The 21287-nt window shown below is 41.4% G+C and overlaps 1 protein-coding gene across 1 annotated transcript in view; it reads right to left on the minus strand.

The window, feature by feature from the left end:
- The window catches only part of RFTN1 (raftlin, lipid raft linker 1), a 94843-nt gene that overhangs the window by 13003 nt on the left and 60553 nt on the right, over positions 1–21287 (minus strand). Inside the window, exons 4-6 of the mRNA XM_054384841.1 lie at positions 19522–19930; positions 15618–15821; positions 4214–4329 (exon numbers count right to left, since the gene is read on the minus strand). Coding sequence (XP_054240816.1) covers positions 4214–4329; positions 15618–15821; positions 19522–19930 — 729 coding nt within the window. The remainder of the gene's footprint in view (positions 1–4213; positions 4330–15617; positions 15822–19521; positions 19931–21287) is intronic.

The following is a 21287-nucleotide window of genomic DNA, read 5'->3' on the forward strand; positions in this document are numbered from 1 at the left end:
AATTTATCATTATAAAAAAATATATATATTAGCTGTGGATTTTAGTCTTTTATAGAGCATGTGGATACTGAGTTCAGTGGACAAATATATATGCACATAGCTACTTGAACATCTTACATATAAGAATGAGAATTACAAAGACCATTTGAAGATCAGCTTTTTGTTCAGCTTTCTTTAAAAAAAGCAACAAGAGTCAAAGTACTGAAATAGTATGTCCAGGAAACATATGTCCTTTGTAAAGAGGATCACACTCACACACAACTGCTTTTCATACCTATTGCCATCAGCTCCCTTTGCTGACCTGGTTGTGCCTTTCTGCTATGGCCAGAGACAGCAGACCATAGCTTAACTGACATATGACCTAAATCAGATCTGCAGACAAATCAAATCCTCATTTCCAGAGAATTTGTTTCAAGGCTCACATAAAGCAACTTGCAACCTAGGCTCAGCAGAGACAATTTTTTTAAATCTTTTTTAATATGTTGCACTATAAAAGGCTGACTGTGTCTACAGCTGACTCTGAGCCTGTTCAGTCCTGCCAAGGAAACGGCAGCCTCGTGGTGTAGTTGAGGTTTTAATTCATGTTAGTACCAAAGATTATGGTATAGCAAAAAATAAAAAGGTGATGAATCACGAGCTGAAGATTTTAAACGAGAAAATACCTGCAAATTAAAGACAGTATTTTCAAAAGGAACAAGGCCACAGAGGCAGAACAGTGCAGAAATCTGAAATAAATGTCACAGCACTCAATTTTAAAGACAGTATTAGCTATTTTGTCTGGGGTAATGGGGAAGAGAAGGTGACAGATTAGAGTTGAGGAGTGTCATGGTTTAACAGCCAGCAGCTACACACCACACAGGCACTCACTCAAGGAAATCATGCAGGCTCTGATTAATCAGCCCTGTCTACCCACATTTGCCTACACAAGCAGAATTAAAACCATCAAACAAGTTTTAGGGCTAGATCTCAGAGGCTGCGGTGGAAATAATATGCCTTGACATTTTTAGAGTTAAAGTGATAAGCATTTTGTCATTAGAAGTCCTGTGGTCATTTGCAGAGGACACCACAGCTCCACCTTGAGAAGAAAGAGTTAAATTACTCAGAGCTATTACATCCTGTCTGCTGCTTGGCGGGACCACATACTGTGACAGCTGCGAGCTTTACATCCTCTACAAACTGACATTTTACACACACACCGAGTGCATCACACTGTTCAGCTTGTTTTCTCTATTAGCCTTAGCAATTAAAAAGGCAGCACTTTCCTCTGCTAAGAGGTGTGCCAACCCCTCTCTTTTGCCTTTATAGTAACACAGCAAAAGGCAACACAGCAAAACATTACCTTTTGATTTAGAAAGGTTCACTTTTTATTTCTAAGGACACTGATATATGTTGTATGTCTTGTTGTTTAGTGAAAATAGCTTTCTTTTGTTGTGACTTCAGTTCTTCTGTTTCTTTCTTCTTCTTAACTGGGATATAGCAAAATAAATTTACATTCAATTTAGACCACATCTGAGCAAGATCACAGATCATCCAAATAACCAAACTGGATACAAATTTAAAGTAAGGATCCATAATACATGCTTTTAGGTCATGCTGCCAATTAGGGCTTCTTCCATTGCTTTGGTACACATGAAAAAGACAAATGGAAAAGATTCATCTAGATCAGAGCTGAACCTATACCAAAAAAATAAGGCAGTCTGCATGAATGAGTCATTCCACTGCTCCATAATTATCTCTGTGGTAACTTCGAATACTTTGAAGTATTCATAAAGGCAACAAAGATCTCATTGGCTTTTGGACATCTTCTGTCACTACTGAAATCCATCTCCTTCCCTCTCAATGTCACATTTTACAGTCCCTTCCTCTGCACTGCACTATTCCATGTTTATAGTGAATGAAAATTAATTCCCACAGGGTTTAACAATGGGGTGACTTGGTCTTCTGGGTATGACACTTGGCAAGTGCCGACTGATTCCCTGGCTTCCAGTCTCTCTTTCATGCATTTGACGACCTACACCCATTATGTCTGAGAAAACATGAGGCAAGAAATGCACAGGCAGTTATATGTCAGGAGAAGAACACAGAGATAGTCAGCTCTGCTCTTCCTCTGAATGGGGAAGACCTTTGCAAGAGTTCCCCAATGTCTCAACCTCCTTCCTTCAGCAGGCTTTTTGTTCTCCATATCCTTCCACTTTCAGGCTGGTGGGCAACCAACATGTTCATAGTGTCTCCAAGAGGGCCCCTTGATCTCAGAGGAGCAAAACTGCCAGAGAACACCCAGCACCCAAATTTTAAATTGCAGCAGAGAATAATCTGCTCATAGTGACAAGTTGTGTAAGTGCTACCAGGCGGTTTCTGAAATTGCACATACTGAGTCTTATGTCTGGAACAAGCCCCCCAATGTTAGCCCTCACACAGACACAATGTGCAGCAGTACAGCATCTCATGCCATGCCAGATGGCACTGGGAGGTTGATTCCTTAATCTGTTGACCAGCTGTGTCTCCAGCATGGGATTGTTACAATCAAAAGCAAATGATACTCTATCTACTAGGGCTCTAACACTTCAAGAGGCCCTGCTAGAAGAGACTCTTCTGTGTTCTACTGTTTTGGTCAAGGCAGTTCCACAGATCTGCTGCCTGCTTCACAAAGAATTATTTGAGTTACCTCCTTTTGGTTTGTTTTGCACCTGGCCCTGACTAGTGCCATTTGACAACCCTTAGCTCTGATACTGGAAAAAATGGCAATCAATCCTTATTGACATGCCTCCCGTGATGCAGCAGGCCTCTGCCTATTGCATTCCCTTCAACTCTTCTCTTCATAGGCTGAAAGGACACACAAAGTAAAGTCTTTCTATCTGTCTGTATCACTGGTCATCCTCACTGCTCTTCTCTGAACACTGACAGCTTTAACCTTCTGAAATAAGGTGCTAAAATACAGTTTTAGTACGTAGGAGTATAAGCTTGCAGCTTCACCCTCTATTCTTTTCCTAACAGTTTTGAACATATGGTTGACATTAAAGCTTCTTAACATTTGCCTTCTTGATCAGGGGTGACCTAATGCACCCAAGGCACCATCTGTCATTATCCTACAACCCAGCTCCTGAGTGGCAACACCCCAATTTGACCACAGGATGCACAAGAACTTCCAGTCAGGTCTGTGACAACTGGAACAACGCTAAATGCAATACAGGAGTCATTTGTTCAGATGCCCATCAGCACAAGAAAAGCTGCCATTAACACATTAGCCTCTTCTTCAAGAAGTTTCTAGATGTTATTATATATCATGTGGCCATTTCTTGCTACACTACCGAGTCATCATCTAATACCCAAACTTGTAACCCTGGAATTTTACACATTTAGGCTAGCATCTGTTCCATTTCCTCTTAATCTATCCTTTTGACATGTGTGTGCTTTGCTTGTCTTTCTTAACATTTTACACCATTTACAAAATATTCCAAGCAAAAAGATGAGGCATTGCATTTCAGACATTTCTTTCTGGCAGACTAATCCAACAAAACAAACCAAAACAAAACACCTTCTAAGAGTTACACAATGGTATCCTCTTTTCCTCCGTGACCTTTTTGCTTCAAGTCCCAACAAATTCCTAGCCCAGTTTTTCAAATACCTATCTGTGTATCAGATTTGCTGTGGAAGATCCATTGTGACTGATTTGATCTACTCTTCTGAGTGTGCTCCTGGATCAGCAAAAAGCCAATCCATGACACACATAGTTTGTTAATAGGGACCTATCCAGACTATACACTTCTTTCAGCATATGAAGGAGGTCAGACAAATAAATGCAGTTATTTGTGCAATCCTGCTGCAGCTAAGCCAACCTAAAGGGCCTTCTCCTTTAGAACTGAAACACTACAGTGACTTCTATGATCTTGTTGCCCTGACAACCAATGGATATCCTCTTTACAGTTAATCTAGCAGACATCTGTATTTTTGGGGCAGATTGCCCTGAGTTTCACTGCTCATCATCATTCACATATTCCATCCCCCCCAGCAAAGAATGGAGATTATTAAAATCAAAAGTGCATCATACAAACCTAGAGTGTGCTTAACTGGTGTCACTGTTAGGTTGCATCTCTTTACTTCAGCTGCCTGCCTTGTACTGCTGAAGCACAGATCAATATGTGAGACTCTGACTCTCAGTCTTGGGAGTGTTTTGATTTACAGAAAAATCAAGGAAGATGAAGTGCATGCATACCTTGAGGACAGTCCATTGCTCTACAACAATTGCATCATAGCCCTGCATGGTTTTATTGTCTTCCACAGCAACATCTTCAAAGAGAAATATTCCATCCATTGTCCCATGTAAAGAATCTGGAAAATACAGGGTTATAGGTAAGCTTTATGGAAAGTACCCAATCATTACAGAATCACAGAATCAACCAGGCTGGAAGAGACCTCCAAGATCATCAAGTCCAACCAATCACCCAGCCCTAACTAATCAACCAGACCATGGCACTAGGTGCCTCATCCAGTCTCTTCCTAAACACCTCCAGGAACGCAGACCCCACCGCCTCCCTGGGCAGCACATTCCAATGGCCAATCTCTCTTTCTGTGAAGAACTTTTTTCTAAGATCAAGCCTAAACTTCCACCTGGGCAGCTTGAGACTGTGTCCTCTTGTTCTGCTGCTGGTTGCCTGGGAGAAGAGACCAATCCCCACCTGGCTGCAACCTCCCTTCATGTAGTTGCTAGACAGCAATAAGGTCTCCCCTGAGCCTCCTCCATTAGTGAGGCATTTGAATTTATTAATAACCAATTCTTCCAAGGATGTAAATAAAAAAATGCATGGAACTTCTTCTGGTAGTCCAGTTCTATTAACAGAATGAGACTAGTATCTCTACCAGTTTTAAAGAGCAATCCTACCCTCTGACAGCAAACCTCACTGTCCCCTCTGTTATTCCAGAGTTTGTCCCCTCAAAAAACCCAACCACAGCTCTCTTGCTTTGAGTAGGAAAATCAGATCAGTACTCAGTTCAGCAGTGCTGCTCACCTACTTCAAGTTACACACATGCTTTGGGGGCTAAAGACTATGTATCACGTCAGCTTTTGAAGGTACACTGATATTAATGACCATACTCATTCACTTACACAAGTCAGAACCCTACATATCACAGTCTCACAGTATATCAGAGGTTGGAAGGGACTTCAAAGGATCATCAGCTCCAACCCCCCTGCCAGAGCAGGATCACTCAGGGTAGTCTGCACAGGAATGCACCCAGGTGGGGTTTGAAAGTCTCCAGAGAAGGAGACTCCACCACCCCCCTGGGCAGCCTGTTCCAGTGCTCATGTCATATGGATCATTCCTTCCAGTTACAGTGATTTACATGGGCTGAAGATGAGCTGGCATATCTGAACAGTGTGAAAGAAAAGATACATTCATAACTATTTAATCAATTTATGAAGGCATTTTGACCATCTGGCTCAGTGGCTCGCTACTCTCATTTGTATTCCCAGCACACTCAGCCTTTTTTCAGACAACACATACTACTAAAGTTACTTGAGCAGCACTTCCTCCTCCCGCTAAGCCATACACTCCATAATCAGCAAGCAGTCCCATACGGAAGGACTCAAGATTTGTCAGCTCCATGACAGAACAGAATCAGAGTAACTTCAAAAAACCCATGACTTACCTTTCTTTGCTAAAATGAACTAAAGGATGATGCAATAGAATTGCATTTGGAAAATCTGTAAATAAGCAGCCCTGTGCTCTTTGTGAGCATAGAAAACTCCTACACATTGTCACACAGAGTGCTTCTCAGCCTTCCTAACTTAAATAATACATTTACTTTACATGACTGACTATAAAGACTTTGCTTCTACCTTCCACAAATATTGTATTTTGCATGACAGTTTCTTTGTGTTTTTAGGAAAACCATGTTCCTTGCACTGGTATGATACAGGGGTTTGAAATGCAAGCGCACAGGACAAGGCAACAGATTCCTGTACTGACACAAGAAACTGGTGTGTAAGTTTGCTTAGTTGTTTCATCAGGTCCTCCTGCTTTCCCTGGTGGATCACAGAATCATAGAATGTTAGGGGCTGGAAGGGACCTCCAAAGATCATCCAGTCCAACCCCCCTGCCAGAGCAGGATCACCTAGACCAGATCCCACAGGAACTCATTCAGGTGGGTTTTGAATATCTCCAGAGAAGGAGACTCCACAACCCCCCTGGGCAGCCTGTGCCAGTGTTCTGTCACTCTCACAGGGAAAAAATTCTTCCTCAAGTTTACATGGAACTTCCTATGCCTCAGCTTCCACCCATTGCCCCTTGTCCTGTCAGTGGACATCACTGAACATATCCTGACTCCATCTTCTCGGCACTTACCCTGCACATCTTCATATTTATAACTGAGGTCACCCTCAGGCTCCTCCTCTCCAAGCTAAAGAGCCCCAGCTCCCTCAGTCTCTCCTCATAAGGAAAATGTTTCACCCCTTTGATCATCTTTGTGGCTGTGGGCTGGACTCTCTAGTAGTTCCCTCTCCCTCTTGAACTGAGGGGATGTCACAATATCAAGAAATGCCTGACTCCTGTAGCTGGAGGCCTGAAGTCTACCACACAACTCTGTAGCAAGACCGTTGTGGCAGCTGTCAAGCAGTTGCTCCCTTGCCTGTATTTCCACAGTCTCTGGCTGCAGTTTCAATCAATAAGTTCTAAGTGAGCAGATCCAACACTAACACAGCTTTTTTTTTTTTTTTCAGTTCAGTTGTGAAGGAAAGTTGCACACCACTTACTAGGGACTTTCCTGGGGTTCTGTTGGGCGACCCAAAGAAGTGAAAAATTATGTTGTCTGCTTTCACACTGACTGTCTCCACAGGCAGGCTTCCTGTAACCCAGTTTAGAATAAGGACAGACAGACTCCTCACCACTAGAGCAAGCCAGTACTGCACCTTGCTGCAAAGAGAATGAACTGGACTACAGAGCAGTCACTCTTGTTAGCTAGATAGATTTCTCACCCAAGGGAGGGGGCCAGAGATTTTTGCTGTGAAATAACAGGCCACATCCTAAGCAGCTGGGTTACAGGTTAGAAAACAGAGGGAGAACAAGCTTGCCACATACAAATTGGTGCAAAATTTAATTATCATATTTCAGTCAGAAGTAGGACTATGTCAGACCCTACGTTTCAAAGCAGGAACCAACTCAACTTCTGTGCAATAGATCACGTTCCAACATGCAAACCCATACCCAAATTATTTTAGGATGTATAAAGTACAAATAACCACTTAATTTCCCAAAGCAGGGATGACAGGACAGCACCTAAGGCTGAAAGCAGAAACCCATAGTGCCCTACTAGACACAGACATCCGGATCTTGCCAGGAAGCTTTACACAGCGTCAGTGAACAGCTCCTGTATCCTGAATCCTCTTAATGACATTCAGTGTCATGCTGTTGGCACAACTGCAGCTCGAGCTCGCCCCATGCATTTGCCAGCTAATTAATAAGTGATCAAAACACAATCAGCGTGCATGTGTTTACACTCCCTCCTAAATCATCCTTTATGCTTCACTCTGCTGCACATTCCACTCATGCAGCTTTCACATATGCGAACGTTATGGCACATATGTAATGCTTTAGAAGCTAATAGCTGAGCTCTTGAGCCCCTAGCAGGCAGCAGATAAACTTGGCAGTGTTAGGTTTACAGCTGAACTCAACGACCTTGGAGTCCTAGTGGACAGCAAGTTCTCCATGGGACAACAATGTGCCCCTGTGGCCAAGAGAGCCAATGGGATCCTGGGGGGAAACAAGAAAAGTGTGTCCAGCAGGTCTAGGGAGGTTCTTCTCCCCCTCTACTCTGCCCTGCTGAGACCACACCTGCAATACTGTGCCCACTTTCGGGCTCCCCAGTTCAAGAGACCTGCTGGAGAGAATCCAACAGAGAGTCATGAGGATGCTTAGGGGACTTGAGCACCTCCCTTACGAAGAGAGACTGAGAGCCCTGGGGCTGTTTAGTCTGGAGAAGAGAAGACTGAGAGGGGATCTGATCAACGTCTATCAATAGCTGAGGGGTGGGTGTCAAGTGGAGGGGGCCAGGCTCTTTTCAGTGGTGCACACTAATAAGACAAGGAACAACAGGTACAAGCTGGAACATAGCAGGTTTCACCTCAACATGAGGAGAAATTTCTTTACAATGAGGGTGACAGAGCACTGGAACAGTCTGCCCAGAGAGGTTGTGGAGTCTTCTTCTCAGGACATGTTCAAAACCTGCCTGGATGCATTCCTGTGCAGACTCCCCTGGGTGATCCTGCTTTGGCAGGGGGTTTAGACTCAATGATCTCTGGAGGTCCCTTCCAACCACTAATGTACTGTGATACTGTGATTTTGAAGGACTTTTCCAACCTAAATTGTTCTATGATTCTATGACTTTGCTTCCTTTTTGGATATACAAATGATTACTGTCAAATGCTACATCCAGTCAGTCCTAAGATCCTTTAATTTTTTTGGCAAGGAAAGAAACGTATAGAAAATGAGAACAATGGAAGGGGGGAAACAATGAGGGAGAGAGGGCTGCTGTATACTAGGGTTTGTTCAACAGCGATGGTGGCAAAAAGCTTTTAGAGAGAACTGGTTGATGATGCTCATTAAGATTTTCCCTCTTAACCATAAGCAATCTCCTCTCTACCTGTTGTGCTACAATGTTTAAACTTTTGTGCCATGAATGCACATCTGCCAGTTCTTGGCCATACATCATCCCTTTTACAAGTCATCGACTACTCTTCCAGAAAAAAGGGGAGGCAAGGGAAAGAACAACTGGATCATTAATTCCTTCATAAGTGAAGCATTTGGGATGCTAAGACTACCTGGGGGAAAGGAGCTAAGGGGATCACATTATGGAGAAAAGATACACATAACCTGTGGTATTAGGACCAGCAGGAATTTCAGGGAAACTCTTACACAGAGGTGTGGAAGGGCAAGGAGATGGACACACAGCACTGAGTCTGCCTGCAATCATAGAATCATAGGCTGGAAAGGACCTCCAAAGGTCATGTAATCTACCGCCCCCTGCAATAAGCCATAGAGATGCTCTAGGCTCTAAGAACAATATGTTCAAGAGCTAGTCTACTAGGTGAGACTGCCATTGGCTAACATTAGATGTCTACAGTTGAATTAGTCAGACAAGGATTTCTTTACAATTCATGGAGAAAAGTAACAATTATTTTATTCAGGACCCATTTCCACAGAATCATAATATAATTCAGGTGGATGGGGGGACCTCAGGAGATCTCCAGTCCAATCTGCTACTCAAAACATGTTCAATACAAGTGGAGACCAGAGCTTAGGGCTTTACCTAGTTTCATCTTGAAAATCTCTAAGGATGGAGACTGCACAGCTTCCTGGGAAGCCTTTTCCAGAGCACGATTGGTTTCATGATGAAACAGTTACATCTTTATATCCAACCAGGACCTCTCTCGTCTCAACTGATGTACATTTTTTCCTCATCACACACCTCACTCAAGAGCCTGGATCCAGCTTCTTAGATAGCTGTCCCCTATAGGCACTGACAGGCACTTATTAATTCCTCTAAAGCTATGCCTTCCTCAGGCTGAACCAACCTAGCTCCTTCAGTCCTTACTCACAGGATGAATGCTCCAGCCACTGACTATCTTGTTGGCCCTCTGTTAAATCAGCTCCTCTTTGTCAACTTCTTCCTTGCCTCCTGCAGGCAAGGGTCCAAAACCAGACCCAGTATGGAGTCTGGGTGCAATCTAAGAGCACCAAGTAGAGGAGGATAATTACTCTCTTTTATCTACTGACTACATTCTTGTCATTACAGCCTGATACACTGTTGCCTTCTCTACTGCCAGGGCACACTGCTGGTTGGTCTTCAGCTTCCTCCCTACTAACATCCCACACAGAACCTTTTCAACACAGCTGCTATCCAGGGGACTGGAGTAGTGGTAAGGCCTCTCCCTTCCTGGAGGCAGGACATTTATTCTCACAGAATTTCAAAAATCACCTTCAGGCACATTCTTCCACTCTGCCCAGGTCCACATCAACTGCACCCCTGAGTTTGGGATCATCTACAAAGCTGACAAAAGCAAGCCCTATGGCCTCTTCTGCATTATTGACACAGTTGTTAAACAAAACACGTCCCAGGAGAGATCTCTGACACTCTATTTGTTGTTCCAGGTAAAGTGTGACCTTTTAACCAAGACCCCCTGAGCCTAGCCAGTTTTCTGCTTATCTAGCTGCCCCCTCATCTGGGCTGCAGGGTTTTAACTTGAATTACAAAATACTGTGGGAGCCACTGTCAAACTACCTTGATGAATTCACCCAAAATGACATCTACTCCTTCCTCTTTATCCATAAATCCAGTCATTTTGTCACAGAAGACAACCAGTTTTGTCAAGTGTGACTTACTCTTGTTAAATCCATGCTGATGGTTCCAAATCACTTTCTTCTCTTTCTTGCACCCAGAAATGTGTTCCAAGAGGACTTACTCAACAATTCATCCAAGAATGACATGAGGCTGACCACTCTGGCATTTTACATTTTAAGACGGATGTGACCTTTGCCTTTCTCAAGTGTTAGAAACCTTTCCTGATCTCCATAACCTTTCAAAGATGACTAAGAGTGGCCTTGTTATGACATCAGTCAGTTCCCCCAACACCCTTGGGTGTGGATGATTTGGTCTCAGGAACTCAAGCAATCCTGGTCTTAATTTTCATTCACTGCTGCTAGTCCTGCACCTTCTTGAACCTTGCCTCTAAGCTGAGAGGCCTGAATGACTACCAGTGAAGACTAAGGCAAAGGAAGTACTGAGTATCTCAGTCTTATCTAGATCTGCTGCTGCTATATCACCCACTCCAGTCTATCTGATCTCTTCGACACAGATGATGTAGGATGAGCTGGATCACAACACAAATGCTACTGACCAGACTGGTCTAAGGCCTAGATCTCCATGGATGATGAGACAGTTTGGGGGACAACTCATAGGTGGGGAAAATGCCTACATATATTCAGCTGACTCTTACCTAACCTATCTACAGAGATCAGCCACCTAAAACTTTACTCAGTGAGTTGGTCTTCCCGGTTTCCACTGTTTCTCATGCAAGGTATTTCCTGATTCTGATGCAGTTGTATTCCCTTTTGGTCATTTCTTGTTTAACAAGAGTTAGCTCCTGGAACTTAGCCCACAATTAAAAATGCCTCAAGTAACTTCAGTCGTTAGTTCACTTGCTATAGGTCAGTAAATAATGCCAATAAAACACAGCATTTTGACTTTGCTGTTTGTGGTATAGTTTCCCAGTCTTTACTCTTGAACTGACATAATTTCACCCTTTCTTAAAGAAAAGGCTCTGAACATAAAGGTTACAATCATTGTCCTTCCTCTGAAAATGTTCCACTACCACTGAATTTTTTATTGAGGTATCCTACTGTGCACAAAAAGCTACTTTCACTGGCTTGTATAAATATTTGATGTAGCTGGATTGACAAAAAGCTATTTTGATGTTCTTGCTTCTTATTTACAAGAAGCACACAGGGAAAGATTTCTTACTTTACCATGACAGCTTTCCTAGTGGGCAACAATTTTCCTCTCATTGTCTTTGAACTACAAATCCTCCTCATCTAGGAAAGGAACCTTTAGGCTGCTGTTGCTCTCAATAAGGAAAGCCAGCTCTCTGTGGCTTTTTGTGATGTGTGACCTGGATGTTGGCCTTTGCTTTATGAAAATAATTCCATAGGGATGACAAAAATCCCAGCCACTTCAGTGGACAAGGTGACTGTAATTGGCCAAATGCACCACTGGTTCATCTTTGTCAGAGACAGTGCAAACATAAGAGACAGGCAATCTGACTTTCTAAAAACCTGATTACTTTCCTCTTTCAAGCCACTTACATTTTGTTTCATTTGCTTTGTCTTTAAGTACTGTCAATTTTTTCTGGATGGCTGGCTGGCTTTTTCTGAATTTGAAAGGCAGGAAATTCACAGACAGAACGGCAAAACAAATACAAGAATGCCAGGCATTTAAAGATCTGCAGTTCAAAGCAACTAATGATGAGCAGGTTCATGATCACTCTGTTAAGGCATCAAAATATAACCTTAGATTTGACTCTTCCTTCCTTCTGACACAGACTGAAGACTTGCTGTTAAAGGAAAGGAGATCCCCCCACACCTGCTACATCCTTTCTACTTGCAATGGTATTAATCTCCAGCTTGCGGCTACTGTTTTCACTTCTCATAAGAAGAGGGCAAGGGTGAGGTCCTGTAGATCACTAGGCAGGGTCAGTTTACACCTGGGACTGCAGGCAGAACTGGCAATGACAGGAGCTGGATAAACAACACCAGCAAGTAACTGAACACCAGTTTTAAAGGTTACTTGTCAACAAAACAACATTCAAGGACCAAGCAAGCTGCTGCTTCTAACATACTATCACAGCAAAATCACAGAATTGCCAGGGTTGGAAGGGACCTCAAGGATCGCTCAGTTTCAACCCCCCTGCCCCACCATGGGCAGGGACACCTCACACTACATCGGGTTGCCCAGAGCCACATCCAGCCTGGCCTTAAAAATATCCAGGGATGGGGCCTCCACCACCTGCCCCGGGCAACCTGCTCCAGCGTCTCACCAACCCCACAGGGAAGAACTTCCTTTTAATGTCTAATCTAAATCTCCCCTCCTTTAGCCTGGATCCATTCCCCCCAGTCCTGTCACTAACCAACATCCTAAAAAGTCCCTCCCCAGCTTTCTTGTAGGCTCCCTTCAGATACTGGAAGGCCACAATAAGGTCTCTTAGGAGCCCTCTCCTTTCCATTTAATATATAAGGTAACTCTGAATGGTTTACATACTGTGATTTGTAATTTTTTCATATTTGTGTTTATAATTATCTAGTACAATAAGCAAAAAAGAAAGAATTGTTATCAGTGAACTTTAAAATTCTTTTAAAGACTAATTATTAAACTGTTGGCAGAAGGAAGAAACAGATTTATGACTACTGACAATCTGGAAATCTTCACTTCATTGGGTATTCCAAAGACAAGGAGGAAAAGAAGAAGATAATAACCCTGCTTTTAAGTCTAATAAGCAAAATAATGAATTTGTACTTTAAGCCAAAGAGAAAACCAGCCTCCAGAACAAAGAAATGTGATATGGCCAATTAGAGAAAGTATGCTAATGTTACCTTAATTTGGAAGAGGATTAATCATGGAATAAGGAGAGCAGCTATGAAGGGCTGGATAGGCTGCCACAAAAGACTTCAAAAACCTAAGGAGGAGAGAAGCTCTCAGCCCCCTATTTCTTCCCTCATCCCTACCTGAGTTGTTTGGTACTTGTTGCTGTATGAATGGAAAAGCTCCTCTCTTTCCTTGCAGCATAGGGAAATTTTAGGATTTAAATCATAAGCATTTAAATGCAACTGATAGGAAGTTCAGAGATGTTCTTAGCAGATGTTCTTCCACGCACGGGCATGGTCATGGTGTTTTAATGTAACTGTTCTAATTAACACACCTCTAGAAACCCTAACTCTCAGCTTTTTACTTCTAAACTTGTTCTTCCTGTAACTGTAAAAGACAGTAATGCTCTAATCTAACTTAATCTGAAATCTGCCCACTTTTACATAATCTGTTGTCCTGTTTGCATTGAAATTTTACTGTCATCATTCCAGCCTACTTTATCTATGTCTACGGGCAGTAATCCAGCACACCTCACACTGGTATCCAAGCACATGAACTCTCCCCAGGCCTCTGTTATGTAAATGAACTTCTGAAGTTTAAGTAACAGAAAAATGCTGTGTTTAAAGCATTTGAAGAGTGCACTGATAAGCAGTTATTATTAAAGAAAACACTGAGCCTGATAGAGCCAATTAGGTTTGCCTCTGTGAGTTGCAGTTTATACACATAAAGTAAATTACCATTTGTTTTTAAGCAACTTAACGAGCAATTACAAAGCTTTCCAGGAAGCTGAGTGAAAGCATTCCAAAAGATGAACTTTAGACCTTCCTTTTTTGCTACTTGCTTGCAAAATGAAAAATTAGGATTGCTTGTTAATTTCCTGATTGACTTTTACCAGAACTGACTCAGATTACTGTTTGTTTTATCATAAATCCTGGAATTCTGACCAACAGCAAAATGGGAAGAAGATGCTCTGAGTGCAGTTCCCCTGTAATTTTGAGGCACGACTCCACTAACCCTAGTAGCAGTGCCAAATCCATGGGTTACCACATTCCTTTTGAAGAATGCAAAACAAACCAAAATTAGATGAAAGATTCAGCCATAAGTACTTTAAGTAGATAAGTCATATAATTTTCCAGTAAAATTAATTTGGCTTTAACTTCAACTTTTTTTTTATGTTCAAGTACTTCTCTTGGTTTATTCTTATGGGCCCTCAGATTCCTAGTAAGCACCAAAATCTGTCTTTGTACAGCAGGCTTGTCTTCAAATCTATGATAGTATAGACTGGCTGCTGCATTAAGCCAGACTCAGTGCTTCACTTCCACAATATGCAAAAATTTGGGTTTTAATCTTCTGTTCTTCAATTAAGGCCAAGATTTATCCATCACTCACATGAACTTGGTTACAATGAAACAAACCTAGAAGATGATTTTGTAAAAATGTGTGCCATGAAGGTGGAAAGGGTCTCTGCAAGAACTGGGAATACCTGGCTACATAGGCTGCATCAAAAAATGCATTGCCAGTAGATCCAGAGAGGTGATTCTGCCACTTTGCTCGGCTCTGGGGAGACCTCACCTGGAATACTGAGTGCAGGTCTGGAGCCCTCAATAAAAGAAGGACAGGGACCTGATGGAGCAGGTCCAGAAGACGGCCATGAAAATGATCAAAGGTTCGGAGCACCTCTGCTGTGAGGACAGGCTGAGGGAGCTGGGGGTGTTCAGCCTGGAGAAGAGGAGGCTCTGGGGAGACCTAATAGCAGCCTAGCAGTACCTGAAGGGGGCTACAGGAAGGCTGCAGAGACACTGTTTGCAAAGGCCTGCAGGGACAGGACTAGAGGCAGTGGCTTCAAACTAGAGAAGAGCAGATTTAGATTGGATGTTAGGAACAAGTTCTTTACCATGAGGGTACTGGAACACTGGAACACATTGCCCAGGGAGGTGGTTGAGGCTCCTTCCCTGGAAATACTCAAGGTGAGGCTGGAGGAGGCCCTGGGCAGCCTGATCTAGCTGGGGATGTCCCTGCTGACTGTGGGGAGGTCGGACTGCATGAGCTTTGAAGTCTCTTCCGGCCCAGACCATTCTATGATTCTATGTTGGCCAGATGAAAATGGAAGGTCCTTACAGTGACCTGCACTCAGACCCAGATGCAGTGTGTGACCAGACAGCTGACCTGACATAAACTCTTCCGTTTATGTCATCTGCTTTACAATCTTATTAGTTTAATCTATTTTACTTGGTACCGTTTATTAACTGTATATTTCTGCAATTACAGGATCATCTTTAGTATGTTTGCAAAAGACAATACATGATCTGTTTCCCTTTTTCAAATGCCAAAATATTTCCTGTGCTTTCATTCCATTTCACTGAAATAGGCTGATCTAAAACAAATCCACCCCAAGCACCTCCCAAATGTCTTCTCTTCAAAGATAATGACCTCTATTAGAGGAGAAAAGAAAATAATCACAGCTTAAATGCTTTCTGTAATTTCCATACCATTTACCATTCCAAGGCTGAAGACAGCGTTTACCAATGAGCCTCCTTTCCTGAAGTGATCTGTCATGTGCTCCAGCCAATTTGCCTCTAAGCTGTTGACAGTCTGCCCATTCCTGGAGATCCTCATCGGGATAGTCACTGTGTAATACTGGCTGCATTTCTGGGGGCTTTTCGGCTTGTTGAAGAGAGCAAAGATCTCTGCTTCTACCAAAAAAGTTAAAAAAAAAAAAAAGAGTAATGCAACAACTGTATTATAATATTTCAGCTAAGACAAGGTATAGCTCACTTCTTCCCCTCAACCCATTACACTTTGCAACTGGAAAAAACATTCTGAGACGTTGTCATCTCCTTAATATATTTCTGCAGTGTCCAACATGATAGTGTCCCAAAGTCCAGTATGTTCTAATGCACAACTGCCCTAGTGGTTATCAGTGTAAACCAAGACAGGAGAACATGCTCCACAAGCTGCTTTAAGAACTGTAGCATTCTCAAAATCACCAAAAACCAGTGCATGGAGCACTTTCATTTTCCTAGTGAATGAATTGTTAAAATAGCTGTGACACTGAGGACAGTTCAAATATAAAACCTACTGCAGACTGAGGAGGAATTGCATTCACAGCCACTAAAGCAAAGCATTAAATAACTTGGGTTTGTTAATACAATGGCATGGACTCAGCAAGCAGTAGTATCATCTAAAGAAAATGCAGTGAATCATTAATGTAGAGACTATGCTAGCTGGTTTGTTGATTTACTCTGGGTCTGAGCCAAGGTGAGACACTAACACAACAGCAAATGAATTTTAAAGTGGAATTATGAAGGGTCTTACAAATCAGAACATTTTCTAGATTCTCCTCCATATTTCCTGTAGTATATCATAAAAGTAGTTAATGTAAACTCACTGTCACAAAAAAAAGTCATTGCTGACAGCAAAGTTTAGCTTTCACAGCCCTAAACTGGGAGCGAGTTTAGGTGCAGATACACTTTCCAAGTTCTCTGAAGAACTACTGATTAAAAAATGTTTGGACATTATTGTTTTACTTATTAATGGACACAGAAAGAAATAGTAACATTTCCAAATATCAAAAAATGTTAACATAAATTAATATCAAAGGTAAAGACATTACATGAAATTCATTCAATAAGCTCCCTTTGTTTCCAAGTGATTATATTCTAATACCAAGTATTGAAGAAAGAGATGTCAAAAGAAATGCTGAGATTGCTCTCTATCAAACATCACTGAGCAAGAAGTAGCATGTAAATTGAAAAAGATATTAGAAGGGCAATGCTCTGAGACAAGATGGCAGCACTTGGAGAGCTCACAATATATAACCAAACATGAAAGAGACCTAGTGATCTCAGACATGAACCATGGATTCAAACGGAGTACAAAGGAGTAAGTTGTTAATATGAATCCTCTTGCTCTTTACCACTTCTTTAGAAAAAAAATAAATCACGATAATTCTAACTCAGAAGAACATACACAGAAAACTGCTTCTGACCCCCAATCCAGAATCACATTGCAGATGGGAGATCTTTCTGGTGCTAACAACAGCAAATCATGAAACTGAAAGTCCATTAGGAGATGATAACCTGGGACTTTTTAGGGTGTCAGGCAGTGATAGGACTAAGGGGAATGGAGCAAAAATAGAAATGGGTGGATTCAGATTGGATGTCAGGAAGAAGTTCTTCAGCATGAGGGTGGTAAGACACTGGAACAGGTTGCTCAGGGAGGTGGTAGAAGCCTCATCCCTGGAGACTTCTTACTACAGATAACACAGAAAGTGAATGAGCACTACAAAATATTCAGGGGAAAAAAAAAAGAAGCACAAAAATAACACTTGAGAAATATAAAAGCTACAATAAAGAACAAAATTAAGATTCTCCAAATAGTAAGATTTTTTTTTGTCCCTGAAGTTTTATAAAGGGAAGAAGAAGTTCAAGAGTGGTAACTTCCTATGGACTAAGGCTAACTGGAAAAAACCAAACACCTGATGCTTTCTATCTTCACGTTCCCAAGGAAGGATGGAGAACTGGTGCCAAAGACTGAAATACATTTTCCATGGGAGGAAAAGGGAGTGCTGCAATAACAAAAATTCATACAAAAGTAATAAAGAAATCAGCAATGCTGAACAGGCAATAGATCTGGGAAAATCCTACTACAGGTGTGCTGTCACATAAAACTGCCTTCTCAGACCTTCCGTCTTGGAAAGTATTTGCATAACTCATCAATTAAAAAAATGTGTGACTCAGAGAATGAATGATAAATGAGGAAACTAAATATGTTTTTAAAATAAACCCTCTTATCTATCTGGCAAATCAGCAGCTGCAATAAAATCCTGGCTAGTAAGACTGGAAGTGATCAGCTTCATATTATGAAGAAACAGTAAGACTGTGGTTACTTGCAGCAAAAGATTTTTACTGTTAAGTATAGAGAAGAATATGAGACTTGCTGTGTTAACTCTCCTAAAGACAGCACATATAAAAAAAGAAAGAACTGGTCTGACTAGACTTGGAGATAACTAATTTAAAACTATAAAACTAAAAGGGATTTTATAATGTGTAAGATTCTAATGTCAACCAGAACAAATATACTCAAATAAGAGCTATGCTTTGACCAAATCTGGCTGCCCCCTTGACCAACAAAAATTGAAGAGTGGTGAAGGTTTATTAGAGTGGGATCAAATTTGATGGCAAAAATCTAATTACACTAAAATGCAACAGAAACTAAGACAATGCCAAGTCATTCCCAGTCCTATATATATAACCCCCAAGGGGGTAGAATTGTTTGACTGAGAACATAAAGAATACAGAAAAATTGAAGTCAAGGACAGTACCAGCTGAAAGGAACAGAGATGGAATTTCCTTACATAGATTTGTAGTGTGTAAGGAACGTAAGCAAAGCAGTAAGAGAAACAAATGTACACACTGTTTTCTAGGATTTAAGCAAAAATAGGAAAGAGAAATATTTTTATGTTTAAACTGGAAATGTGGCAAGAATATATTTTTCTGATGACTTCTCATTTTCTAGGTTACTCTGGTCTACATTCTATTTTGAACTGCAAATTCTGCTACTGAAGTAAACTCCAAGCAACAAGCACCTGAAGGAGGGTATTTTGAGACCTCAGCAGAGACTTTTGTGTTTGGATGGCATAAAATGACATTTAGAAGTGGAAAGCACACCTAAGGAGAAATATGTCACAGAAATGAAAGAACAAACACTGGTATGTCTAGAACAATCTCACACACAAAAACAAAAGAAAAAAGAGAGAGAGAATGGGAAGGCAAATTATTAGGAGCACCATTACCAAGAGGACCTATACTATGAATTAGTAAACATGAGCCATTAAGAACAATTACTGCTCCTTTCCAGTAATGACAATTCTGACTGTAGCACTGAGCCCAGGCTGACTGTAGGGCACTAGAAAACTGATCCATGCATATTCCTGATGTGATTTAAATTCAGCTATCTCTTCAGCTGTTACAAAGGGGCTAGCTGTGATAAGGCTTTATGATATTCCATCTATGGCTGCAAAACCTTGTCAGGCAGGTTAGCAGCACTTTCCTTTCAAATAGACAAAAGTGATAAAATAATCAAGAGCTCTCAGGGTATCACAACAAAGAAAGAAATTAACCAATTCAACTCATCAGTCCACAAAAGTAAGTCTTTACACTCAAGCATACAAATGGGCCATAACTAAGTCGTCTCCATTTTTCATCTGACTTACACTCAGTTGTAGTGAACTGTGTAACCATGCTGAAACCAAGTTAAGTGGCTCACTTGGCACATCTTTTCTTTGCTATTATAGTGATAAGGTCCTTCACTAGGTCCCTCAAAAGAGCTGGGAACACAGCTGAGACAATTTTAACTTGGCTTTTATGTATGAGAGGTCACCACAGTACTTACTGCCAGTAAGTGGTTTTAAGCATCGTCCTGGCGTTTCATTCTCCACAGGTCCATTCAGCTTGTCTGCTGCTTCTGCTACACTTGGGTTTGCATGCTGAAGCTGTTCTTCATTTCCCTTCAGCTCTTCAGTAGCCTGTCCTTCACCTTTCCAGCTCTCCCTGGACGTGGCACATTGGTCAGCGCTTTCCTCACTTGGTGCTGCGGTGCTGCATCCATTACTGCCATCTATTTTCTCGCCATCCGGTGAAGCATGATCCTCGAGGTAATTTGAAACATTTTTATTATCTCTCGATTGCACAGAGTTGTTACTGGCAGGTGTCAGGGAGGTGCTGACAAGACAGTTCTTTTGGGAATGGTACTGAGGTATAATTCCAACAAATTTCAAGCCCTGACTCGCAGCATCTTGAATCTACGAATCAAAGAAGATTAGATTTTTTAACTGTCAAGCTGTCTTAGCTAAACAGAAATACAGAAAATAACACCCTTCAAGGCAGTTAGCATGTCATTTTGCTACTTTTGTCCACTACCACAAGAAATTGTCATGTTGCATTTACATAAAAAGTTACATTCTAGAGAAGCAGGATGAAAAATTCCCTAAACCTTCTGAAATAATCTGACAGTGGAAATAGAAAAAAAAAAAAAACAGAGAGAGATAAAATACCTACATATTTCTTCAAAGGAATAAAAGCATCTGTTTGAAAAGTTTATTTAGGCTAAATTTCCAGACTTACACAAAGTTTTAGGATCAACCTTATGAAGTCAGAGAGCTAATATTACATCTTCTGCATTCAGTATGTATGACATTTATGCAAGGAAAAGGTTATTAATTCACTCTGCATCTTTACAACAACAGTTGTTGTTTGTCCTATTTTGGATTGAGACACAAATGGCAAACTTTCACATAATGAGTACATAAAAGCAAAGCTATTTTAATACATGACTTTTGGGAAGATACAGAACTCAGAACAAAAAAAGTCATTGCAAGACGAGCTAAGAAGAAGAAAAGTGGAAATTATGGGGTGCTATTATTAATGCTTTACACTTTAGGTAAAGGAGGAAAATGAAGGAATCAAACAGTAGATCCGAAGAAAAAAAAACATTGGCATGGTAGTATGTGGTGGGTTGAAATTACCCCCCAATATAAAATTGCCAGACCAGCTATATTTACATCTATTTAAATCTGGAAATATGAAATGCAACAAATATGTACAAAACATACAGTATTTACATGTATTTACAATTTATAAACAACAGAAGGATCCCCCCTGGATAAAACCAGGAGGTTACCAATATATACCCCCTCTCCACCCCTTTTGCCCCTGTACAAGGGAAAAGAGAAAAGCAGAGAGTAGCTGTTAGTACTTAGCCACAACAAGAACACAGCCAAGGTCAGCGACAGCCAAGCAAAAGCCACCAGCTGGTATCAGCTAGAGGGAAGAGCTGAGAAAGAGACAGAAATAGTTTATACCACTAACTTTATGCTAGTTATCAGCCCAATGGGATTATTTAGACCTTATCATTATTCTCCCTTTACATCCAACGGTAATTTATTTACATTCTACCACTTTCTACTCAAGATCTGTGGAAAACTTCCTCAGCATCAGCCTAAAACTGCCACATAGTAATAACAATTAGATAAAGCCAGAGTTACCTAAGGATGGTTTGAGACGAAGCAGCAAGAGAAACCTCTTTTAGGCAAACCAAACGCTCCAGATGCTCCATCCATGCAAGTCACCAGTGTCACACCCCTCAAGCCCCAGACTAGC

Source organism: Indicator indicator, chromosome 11, assembly GCF_027791375.1.
Source record: "Indicator indicator isolate 239-I01 chromosome 11, UM_Iind_1.1, whole genome shotgun sequence".
NCBI classification, from domain to species: Eukaryota; Metazoa; Chordata; class Aves; order Piciformes; family Indicatoridae; genus Indicator; species Indicator indicator.